The following is a 12,068-nucleotide window of genomic DNA, read 5'->3' on the forward strand; positions in this document are numbered from 1 at the left end:
TTTTAATTTAAAGAATTCAAATATGTTTGTCATATGACAGATATACATTATTTGGGGTTTCAGTGATGGGCTAAAAGGGGGAAATGTTACCTATATGGAATGGTTTTTCAAATAATGATCTAAGCTTAACCCATGTTGGGTATACATAAAGACATTTGTGTAGCCAGCAGTATTACAGTGTAGATCTTGCACATCTTTTGTTTTACATTTTTTAAAGAAATTTCTTAGTTTATTTTTCTTCAGAAGTGTTTTAAATAGTATATGTGCTTTTTAAAAAATGTCTTGAGAACCCTATGGATTTTTTTATTGTCATAAGTAAGCTAAAGATGTTACATGTAGGTGAGCTGTATCTGTGAGATATGCAAGTGAAACTCAGAGCCTGGCATCACACAGTTTTGCCAAAGAGAAAATGCTAAGATGGAAGATGTGTTTGGTATTTTCAGCTCTAAACATTTATGGATGTGTGTAGAGAATAAAAGTGTTCAGGTTTGGTTAACCAGTCCAGAGAATTGTGGCCTCTGCCAAACTCTTAAGCTATTTTTCTATCTTCACATTTACTCAAAATATCAGTCATTGCTTTTTAGGATGATTTCTCTTGAAGCAATTTGAAAAGTGAGAGATGAGTTAGATAGGTAAGTTTTTGATTTATAATTCACAAGATTTCTGATTATAACTGAAGCGAAAAAAACATCAGACTGTATTAAATATTTGGGTAGTTTATTGGAGGAGGACTCTCACTAAGCTTGCCCTCCGTTAAAAACTAGTGACACACAGGCTCATTTTCCCTGAACATGAAGCTTACTTGTCTCTCTCCTAGCCTAGAACTCATTAGAAGTTCAATTATAAGCATAATGGTTGGAATATTATGTGGCCTAGGGTGCTAGTATATAGTACTAGGCACATCTCCCCCAACTACTTATTTGAACATAAAGGCTTATTTTTTCATAAGTCTATTTAAAAGTGTAACTAAACTACACAATAGCTGTGTACTATTTGGGGGTTCCCATGTCCTCTTTGTTCAAGCTCTGCTTATTTTTTAGAGTATTTTCACAAAAGTTCTATACTGTAAGGATCAAAAGAAAATTGATCAAATACCTTTCTGTTTTGTTTTCTTAAGTTTGTATTGTTTGTGTAAACATTACAAGAGGGGATCCAGTTTGAGTGAGGAGGTTTTATACAGGCATGTTTCAGTGACAGTTTTTTTCCTGTGTACATTATATCATACAACTATTGTACCACTTTCTAAATAGACTTTTGGTATTGGGTCCTCATGTCAAGAGTTAGGGTGTTTATAGCTTCAAAGTTTTTATAAGTGGCTTTTCTTCCTCTTCCAGATTTATAAAGAAGCTCAAGAAGCTCTTACTAAATAATGGGGGGGGGGAATGTTGAGAATGCCTAGTTAGTTGAACTGGGGGGGGCCTGTGATAACAGCCCCATTGATCTCTTGGGGCTATTACCGTTTATCTGACTAAATGACTTGAGCATAAGTCTTTTCCTAAGATTAAATCTGTAAAATCTATATATTTAAAACCATGAGGTATCAAAACTAATAGATTTAGCCTATTGGTTTAAAAGACTATATATCCACTGTTGGTTTCTTTCCTGCTTATTGAGGTGCATTCATTTCCAACCAGTTTTTAAGCCACCCTGTTATTGTCTGCAACAAGAGGTACCAGTGTTGCTTAATGGAAGATTAATAAAACGAAATCCTCTGCCCCAAAGCCTTTTAAAATACTAGGATCCCTTTTGGAAGATGAAGCTGAACTTGACTGTACTGGTGCAACTTTGGAACTGCTGCTGTGTGAAGAACTGCAGAAAGTGATGAGGTGTGTTTGACTTTTTTAGCATCCTTTGGGGGTTTTTATTTTCTATTTTGTGTTAATTCTTTGAAATTTAGTGAATATATGGTTTTATGCTACTGTTTTTTTCCTAAGCCTCAGAAATACAAAAACTGCTTTTAAATCATATTTATGTTAAATTACTTTCCATGTGAACCTTTTCAAAATGATTTAAGTATCTTGTGGGTATGCTTTCCTAAAAATGGCTTGTGTCTAAAGTGACTTTTGTATTTGAGAATTCTACTGAAAGATGTGTACGTACTAACTCTTCAACTCAGTGAAGGCAATTTCATTTCATCTGTATCTCTATAATGAGGGGGAAAGTGGTCTTCAAATTGATAAGGCATTGATCCAATTCTAGGGCATTAACTAGGAAAGTAACTACTTGCCCTTTTAGTACTCTGACTTCAGGAGTATGTTGTCCCTCTCTTCACCAGTCTAATCTTACAAAAAGTCTAAGGAAGATCATGAAGGCATGTCTGGGCTCTTGCAGTCCTCTTGGATTTTGAGGGGTTTTTTTTTAATTGGCTTTTCTCTTTCCCAAGATTTATTAAAAATAATCCACTCTGCTTTTTGATAAGCACTCTTCAGTTACTTAAAGAACATGCTTCCAGCTGGATACATTTTTGTTTTGTTGCTTTGAGCATAGGTTTAATGATTAAAACGTTTTGGAAAATCCCTAAAAGAAAAAGATTTGTTGAGGTTTTATTAAAGCTACTAAAATCTTCCAATGACAGTCCCTTTGGCCAGAAGTGAAATTTATTTCAGTTTCTTATTTAAGACTCAGAATGAGCAAGCAGTCACTTAACCTACCGGTTATTGTTTACTTGAAAATAATACACAAGAAAGTAACAGCAACAAGCTTAAGCTAGGTTTCTTGGTGGGACAAAGTTTGGAAATATTTTGCCTCTGACATTGGATGACCTGGAGATTATCTTTGTCAGAGTGCTGTTTTCATACTCTTTAAAGCATAGACAGGTAGACATGCATGGTCTTTAAACCCAATGAAAGGATTAACTGGTCCTTGAGGGTTATTAGCAAAATGGAGTTAAAAGAATCCATCTACTGCTTGGAAATAAATAGAAGAGCAGAAGATGCCATATTTAACAGAGTATGTCAAATTTAGATACCAAGTAACAACTACTGTGTCCCTTGAAGATGTCACCTAACAGAACTACTCGCAGTATAGTCCAGTAATTTGTGGGTATGGCTAGGATAGCTGATACAACAAAGTCTCAAGTGTTTCTACACCTTCATTGCTTACATCCATCCTTTGACAACCTACTGAAAGACCTGGGAGGAAGAGATCAAACACCTGTAGGGATAAGTACCCAATTAATAAAGCAGAAAACACAAGCCATTTTTATTATTTACCCCGGTTACCTTGAGGTACTCTGAAGCATTCTCTTGCACCATGACCTCCTTGAGTGATGTGCAACTTGGTTCCTCTCTGTTTTTTTGTTCCTTTTTAATATGCAAATGTGAGTATGTGATCTTCAGTGTGTTTGCATAAGCTAACTTAAAGTGAATTTAAGAACAGTTTTCTGAAATACTTCTATTGAAATAAATAACTTAAAATTATAGATTGTGTGAGAATGTTGCTACATTTGCATTTAAAATGCTGATCAACTTTAAGTTGATTTCTGTTCTAGTTTACCTTCAATTACTGTGACAAAACACTGACCAATACCAACTTGGGAAGAAGAAGGTGTATTTGGCTTACATCTCCTGGGTCACAGGTCATCATGAGGGAGCCCAACATAGGAACTCAGGCCAGGAACCTGGAGGCAAGAGCACAGGCCATGGAGGAACGCTGCTTACTGGCTTGTTCCTCTGGCCCATGCTCAACCTGCTTTCTTCTACAATACAGGACCACCTGCCCAGGGGTGGCACCACCCAACGAGAGCTGGGCCCTCCCACATCACTCAACAATCAAGAAAATGCCCCACAGACATGGTCACAGGCCAGTCCAATGGAGGCAATTCCCCAGTTGAGGCTCCCTCAACCTAGGTGTATCATATTGACAACTAAAGCTTATTCAGCACAATTGACCCCTTGTCAACTTGACACAAACATGCTCCTGTTAAACCACAACCTTCCCATTTCTTGTCCCCAACATATGTTAACATATAACAACATAAGACAGTACAACCTCAAAAGTCCCACTGTCTTTAAAAAATTCAAACACTGGGACTGGAGAGATGGCTCAACAGTTAAGAACACTGGTTGTTCTTGCAGAAGACCTGGGTTTGAATCCCAGCACCCACATGGCAGCTAACAACTGTATGTAACTCCAGTTCCAGGGGATCCAACAGCCTCTTCTGTCCTCCATGGGCATTGCATGACATGGGTGCACTTACCTGCATGCAGGCAATACATGCATACACATAAAATAAAAATAAATTTTTTTTAAAAAATTCAAACACTGTCTTTAAAAAATTCACTTTAAATGTTCAAAGTCTTTTTAACTGTTGGAGCCTATAAAACACAAAACAAGCATTGTCTTATTTCAAAAGGGAAGAATTGGGCACACCTAAACAAAACCAAAGTCCAGCAAAGTAGCCCAAGACTGGACTTCTGGGATTCACTTATCATCTTCTGGGCTCCAAAGGGTTCTGGCTGCTCCACTTCTCCGGCTCTGCTGTCCACAGCACACACAGTCTCACAGGCCTATGTCAACTTTATTCCACGCCTGTTGATGCCCTTGGTGGTCATCCCATGGTCCTGGCATCTCCAAAAGACTGGGGTCTCCACTGAAACTGAAGCTGCACCTTCACCAATGGGCTCTTCTGGCCTCAGGGTGCAAAGCCTTAAATCTTCTCATGACCCCTTTAACCCTGGGGGTCTTCACTGAAATTGAGGCTGCACTGTCACCAGTGGCCTTTCCTGGCCAAACCTTAGCTGCTGTCTGACCCCTTCACACTTTCAACACCAGAGCCATGCAGGAGACTGACACGTTACAAGTCCTGCTTCTAGCTTGAGATGGAGGCTTGGGCCCCCTCTGGCATGCTGACCCTAGGGAAATACTTCCCAGATTTTGCCTTGATGCTGGTCTCTTGTTACACACAGCTGATTTTCAGCCCCAGCTAACTAGCATCAATTAATTATCCCAGTAAAGCACAAAAGGTTTCACTTTCAAAAATTCTTAATTCAATGCAAACAGCCCTGATTGTTTGCTTCCCGTTGAAGCTTCAAAAGCCAGGCCTCCATTGTCTACAACTTTCAGCATAATGGGCTGAAAGCTCCAAGCTCTACAGCAACAAAATCTAAGCACTCAATGGCTTTTCTAACCCAAGTACAAAACGCTTCCATAATCCTCCCAGAAACAACTGGGTCAGGTCTGTCATACAATAGCCCACTCTCTAGTAGCAATTTCTGTTCTAGTTTGCCTTCAATTGCTGTGACAAAACACTGACCAATACCAACTTGGGGAAGAAAGAGTTTATTTGGCTTACATCTTCTGGGTCACAGTTCATCACTGAAGGAACCCAAAGTAGGAACTCAGGGCAGGAACCTGGAGGCAGGAGCTGAAGCACAGAGCATGGAGGAATGCTGCTTACTGGCTTGGTCCTCTGGCACCTGCCCAACCTGCTTTTTAACATAATACTGGACCACCTGCCCAGGGGTGACACCACCCAAAGAGGGCTGGGCCCTCCCATATCACTAAACAATCAAGAGAATGTCCCCACAAACATGGCCACAAGCCAGTCAAATAGAGGCAGTTTCCCAAGGGAGGCAATTCCCCAACTGAAGCACCCTCAACCCAGGTGTGTCAAGTTGACACCTAGAGCTGTTCAGCACAGTTTCATTTTGTTTTTAACCTTTCAAAAGAGGTTGACAAGAATGGTTGGTACAAGGGAAGTTCTGAGTGAACTTTAGCCCAGAGTGAAAATGTACTCTGGCATGTAATGTAGATGGAGGGATCTTTGGGGAACTGAGGGGAGGTACATAATACTCTCTCCACTGAATATGCACTTCCTCAAAAGGCCTCTTTGCTAAAAATTCTAGGCCATAGGCTTTAAGGCACAACTTTTTTTTCAGTACCAAGTATTGAACCTAGGACCTCATGCATGTTAGGCAAGTACTCTACCACTGAGGTATAACTCCCAACCCTTTAAAAATGTTTTTATTTGAAGCAGAGTAAGTTGCTTGAACTGACTTTATAATCCAGATAGGCCTTGAACTTAAAATCCTCCTGCCTAAACCTCCCAAGTAGCTAGGATTACAGACCCACACCACCAGGTCAGGCAAGACTTTTTTTCCCCCACTCCTGAAAAACAAAATCCTTTGCCCAGACTTTGAAGCTTTCAATCAGTAGAAGTACAGAAATACCTGCATTGAGTCTCCTGGAAGTCACTGGCCAGGATGTAGATTATACCATCACTTAAGAATTCTTCATGAGCTCGACCACTTAAGTGGTTTGAGAAGTTTCTCAGGGCAGGAATGCCCACACAACCATAACTCAGTTTTCAATAATTTTTTTCAGCTTTTTAGTGCTCTTTAAAAATTCTGGGTTTTTTTACAGACCAAAAAGAGAGTCACAACTCTGCAGTGAGGCCAACATGTCTTTAGCTTACACAGTGCTGCCGTAGTCATACATCAGTTTTCCATACATGCATACATTTTAGGTCCTAATTACTACTAAATTATTCACTTGTCACCGAGTCAGTGTCATAATGTCTTCAGTACCATATAGCTAGTGTGTAAAGTGACAACATTTTCAGAGTCATCTTAGCTGTTCCTGAATCTTGTCTCCCTGTGAATTCTAAAATCAACTTGACATGTAAATACTGTTACTTTGATTGTAATTGCTTTGTCTATAGATTAGTTTTGAAATCTTACTCTTTTTATCTAAGATATGAAACATCTCTCCATTTATTTGGGGCTTTCAGTGCCCTTCAATAATATTTTGTAATTTTCTCCTTGGTGGTTGTATATATCTTTTATTAGCATGTATCTAGGTAAATTTGTTTTGCTGCCTTTTTTGTTAACGTTTCCTCTCATTTCTTTAAAGAATGGCATTTTTCACATTTGATCCTCATATCCAGCAACCTTTTTGAAATTCTTTAGCTCTAATAGCTTGTCCATAGATTTTTGTTGGGATCATACTAACTACAAATAGAACAGGTGTTCTTCCCTTTTGTCATGTGTGCGTGTGTTAACTTCCTTTGGCCATGGCTGAAGTACAAACTAGGTTAGATGCAGTGATGGCATGTCAAAGAATTTAATTGCCCCATCTTCTCAGAGAACCTCAGAGTAAGACAGACAGATGGGCAGAGCCCCAGCCACCCTGAACTTGTTTTGTTGTCACATAACCCAAGTGGTATTTTTGGTTTTCATTTCATTTTAAGCAAACTCATTTTCCACTCAAGTTTCTGCTTTTCTTGTGATGTGTTTTTATACACATAGGCTGAAAATAAGTGGACATTTTCTTCCAGCTGCTACCAGGTGACTCAGCAGTGTCATCTGTTGTCAATTCTAAATAAAATGCTGGGCCACAGAATATTGCACAATCAACATGGAATCAACACGCAATTAAATTTCTTTCTGTATGCCACTGTTTCTGAATTGGAAGCAGTTTTGTCCCCCAAGAGGTATTTGCTAATGTCTAGAGAACTCTCATTGTCACTGCTGGGGAAAGGGTTCTGCTGGTACCTAGAAGGGCCACTACTAAATACCTACAATTGATTATCTGTTCCAATTGTCTGTAGTGCCCAAACTAAAAAACCCTAATCTTTGTGTTCGTAGATCACAAATTCAATATATTGATTTTGGTTATAGGAAAAAGTTTAGCTTACGTTTGGACTCGATCAGGATATCTCTTCCCTTTCTTGTAGAAGTTCAGCCTACTGTATCTAGAAAATGATAACCTGAATTAATACCATGAGAATATATTCATGGCCTGAGTCATAATGTTTTAAAATATTTATTTGTTCAGTTAAAGCTAAATATTTTAAACTAAAGCAGACTTAATAAGAACATTCCAAATGACCTTATCTGCAGAAGTATGGCTTCCTCTGTCTGGTTCCTTCAAGTCAGGAAGGATTACCTGGAGAGCAGAACAGGCTAGCCGTGTGTTAGATCAGATCACTTATTAAACTAATCAGTTGAACCAGAACTATGAGTAAATCTGAAGCTGATTGTTTATTTGGTGTTATAAAAGTATTATAAAAATATTTTTTCATTGAAAACACTCAGTAATAAAAAAAGCTATAGGGTGAAAGTTGCTGGTCCCAACCACCAGATTTCCCCACCATGTTTAATAAAACCATTATCCCTGACGCAATTCCTAGAGCTCTAACTTCATTTCTTTCTGACTCAAGCTCTGGAAGCTTGTTATTCTACCTCTCTCAAACAAATGTCCAACTTAAGACCCTTTTCTAGCGCTGTCACAGCTAAAAGCACAAAAACAATAGTTCTTCCTCTTGACTAGACCAGTGATTTGTTATGTTGGGTTTTTTTATCTTATAGAATTAGACATAACATTCTAAAACATCTCCATCTTGAAAAGAGTCTTCCTGCATGAAACAGGTTATTGCATAAAGAGCCAGAGAACATCTTTGAATGCTGAGTAAACTAGTTGACATTTTCCACTTCTATAACAGATAAATAGCTCCAGATGTCAGATTCCTAGCCAAAGCATCTATTTGATGAGGCATAGGAAGTGTCTGTATTAACCACTTTGGATATATAAAATAGCTATTTTATGTGCTTCATCCTAATTTTTCCTAAAGAGCCAACAAAGTCACAAATCACAATGTATTTCAGATCTTTAAAAGGTAGTTAGTATTGGAAACGTTTGATTACATAAACACAAGACCTATGGATTTGAGAAAAGTAAATATTTTTTTCTCACAGTGTTGAAGGTTTTCAATATTTTGACATTATTAGAAACTAAAAGTGGCTCTTTTTGTCCCTCAGTTTTCATTTTAAGATGTTCAGTTTTTTCCATCTACGTTCCTTCCTCATTTTCATACTATTGTCTTTGAATGTGTCCATTTAAATGGTATATGTTCTATTGTGGTTCTGTTTTAATTCCCTAAGGTAAAATATGCTATTCAAATTAAACCAATCATGGAAGAGGATTCTGGGAAGAAGTGAAGTAGGAAGCACCAGCAATGTGTTTTCCAGCTAGATAATAGTTAATGCTGATAGAAGCTTTGCAGTACAGTAGTCCCCCACTTATTAATGGCTTCACAGTCAAGTACAGTCTGAAAACATTAACTGGAAAATTCCAGAATGAGTTTTAAATTGGTTGCCACTCTGAGTAACATAGTGAAATCTTGCACCATCCCTCTCCGTCTTGTCGAGAGTGTGAATCATCGTTTTGTGTAGTGTATCCATGCCATGTGCACTACCTGCCCAGTAGTCATTTATTTAGCAAATGCCCTGTTTATCAGATCTACTGCCACTGTATCTCAGTGCCTGTATTCAAGTGACCCTTGTTTTACTATAGTGACCCCAAAGTGCAAGGGTAATGATACTAGCAATTTTCCTTTAAGTGAAAAGATGAAAGTGAGAAGAAAATGCTTGGGTTGCTAAGCTCTACAGTAAGAACAAATTTTTGAAATGATGAAGAAAATTTTGTGCTAGCTTTGGTACCAAACAAACCTGCATAAGTCATGGCCATCATACAAGATAACGACAGGGAGCAATATACATCTTTCAATAACTGACTATATTGATGGTCTCAACTCCCCCCATCAAAAGATGCAGACTAGCAGGTTGGATAAGAAAACAGAATCCCTGTTTTTGCTGCCTCCAAGAAACACTTCTTTTTAAAAAATATTTATGTTTACTATATGTGTATGAGTATACCTGGATGTAGGTAGGTGCACCCATGTCATGCAGTGCCTATGGAGGTCAGAAGAGGTCATCGAATTCCCTGGAACTGAAGTTTCAGGCGGTTGTTAGCCTCCATGTGGGTGCTGGGAATTGAACCTGGGTCCTCTGCAAGAGCAGTCAGTGCTTTTAACCACTGAGCCCTCTCTCTAGCCACCAAGAAACACATCTTGTCATCAAAGACAAACCACTATCTTAGGTGAAAAGATGGACAAAAGTATTCCAAGCAGATGGAACCAGGAAACAAGACATTGCTATTCTGATGTCTGACAAAACAGACTTCAAACCTAGCCAGAAGAGATAAAGAGGGCACCTGATACTGATCAAGGGAACAGTCCATGTAGAGGAAATTACAATTATTAATATACATGCACCAAGCACAGGCTCATCCAATTTCATACAGCAAATACTACTGGATTTGAAATCACAGACTAACCCTAAGTAAGTAGGTGACTTCAGTACCCCACTCTTACCATTACACAGACAAAAAGTAAATAAAGCAACATTGGAATTAAATGGCATCATAGATCAAATGGACCTAAAAACCCAGACACCGAATAATGTACATTCTTCTCCCCTACCCATTCTACCTTTAAATAGATGACATATTAGGACACAAAGCAAGTCTCACCCAATATAGGCAAATCAAACAATGTCCTGAATCCTGTCTCACCACAGTGACATAAAGCTAGAAATCAGCAAGAGAAACTATAGAAAATATACAAACTCACAGAGGTTAAGTAATACATCATTGCATGGTGAGTCATTGAAGAAATCAAGAAAAAATTTTAAAATTCCTAGACTTAAAACACAACATGCCAAATCAGTTTATAGGTCTTAAGTGTCTACATTAAAGAGAGAAATCTCAAATGCATAACCTGATGGTGAATCTTACGGAATTGGAGAAACAAAAACAAGCAAACGAAAAAACCCCAAAAGCAGTAGACAATAATGAAGATCAAAGCAGAAGTTAATGAAATAGAATTTTGTCTTGAATTTTTGCCAGTTTCATACAATATATTTTGGTGCTATTTAGGTCACCTCCCCTATCTGCACTTCCCCCCCTTTCTTCCTTACTAATACCCTTGCTCCCGTGATCCTCATATGCCCTTTGGTGTGGTTCACTGGAGTCTAGTCAACCCGCTAAGAATCTTACCCTTAAATGTGACTAAATCTCCCCTACCCAGCAGTCGTAGGTTGTCAATGGTTTTTCAGATAGGGTTGGGGTTTTTTACTTACTTCCCCATGTCTGTGCAGGATTTTTGTCTATCTTGATCTTACATGGGACCTGTCCATGGGGTCAAACTAGAAATGTTTAAAAATCAGTAAAACAAAGAGTTGATTCTTTGAAAAGATAAGCAAGATTGACAGATCCTTTGCCAAATGAACCAGAAGAAAGAAGACTCAAATTATTAAAATTAAAGGTGAAAGGGAGACATTACAACAGACACCAAGACAATTCAGAGTTAAAAATTTGTATTCCAATAAAATGGAAGCTTTAAAAGAAATGGCAAAATTTCTAGATGTATATGACCTATCAAGACCAAGATGAATTAAATCACTGTAACAGATCTATCATAAGGAGCAAGATAAAAAGCAGTAATTTAAACCTAACTAGGAGCACTCTCAGGGGCAAGCCGGGCAGGACTGGGTGTGCTGCCAGCCGTGGTAGCTTCATTCATTCAGCTGCCATTCTACTGCAGCTCCACTGGCACTGGACAGGAAGCACTGAGAACATATTCCTGGAAATCCAATCCCTTCCATGGCAGCTCAGAAAAGAAGTCTCTGGAAACATGCTTACATGTTTCATGGAAATGGTACTGAAGAGCCCATGGATACTACCTCTGCAGTTAACCATTCAGAAAATTTCCAGACATTGCTTGGTGCTGGCTTACCACAGAAAGTTGCTGAAACTACATGAAATTCACATAGCGATTTAGATGAAAGAGCTATCAAAGCATTAAAGAGTTTGGTGAAGATGGCTTATTGGCAGTACTTAGCAGCTTAAAGACATGACCTCTCTCAAGTTCAGAACAAAAGGGCCTTTTTAGATAGAATCCTGAAGACTTTAGGCCAAGGAAAACAAGAGACCAAAGTGGTGAACTCCAGTGAAGGACCAGATGAGGCTAATTTAAGGCACACTTGGAGGGAACAGTCTGCACACTTGATATCACCACTGAACAGAGGAAGTATGGGAATTCACCTCCAGATTCTGTTTATTCAGGTCAGGAGCCTTCTGTTGGCACAAAGATTATTTGTGGGGAAGATCATCAGAGATCTATTTGAGGGTGAGTTTGTTCCATTATTTGAGAAAGCTGGACCTATATGGGATCTTCATTTAATGATGGATCCACTCACTGGTCTAAATAGAGATTATATATATATATA

General features: G+C 38.6%; 1 protein-coding gene and 1 pseudogene across 2 annotated transcripts in view; both read left to right on the forward strand.

Annotated features, from left to right (window-relative positions):
* Nucleotides 1–12,068, forward strand: part of Ralgps2 (Ral GEF with PH domain and SH3 binding motif 2) — a 199,505-nt gene that overhangs the window by 171,322 nt on the left and 16,115 nt on the right. For both annotated transcript variants that reach the window (XM_029560170.1, XM_029560171.1), the window contains one exon: nucleotides 1,723–1,826. In XM_029560170.1, the coding sequence (XP_029416030.1) occupies nucleotides 1,723–1,826 (104 nt within the window). The remainder of the gene's footprint in view (nucleotides 1–1,722; nucleotides 1,827–12,068) is intronic.
* The window catches only part of LOC103728011, a 2,591-nt pseudogene continuing 1,726 nt past the window's right edge, over nucleotides 11,204–12,068 (forward strand).

Source organism: Nannospalax galili, unplaced genomic scaffold, assembly GCF_000622305.1.
Source record: "Nannospalax galili isolate Female #2095 unplaced genomic scaffold, S.galili_v1.0 scaffold429, whole genome shotgun sequence".
NCBI classification, from domain to species: Eukaryota; Metazoa; Chordata; class Mammalia; order Rodentia; family Spalacidae; genus Nannospalax; species Nannospalax galili.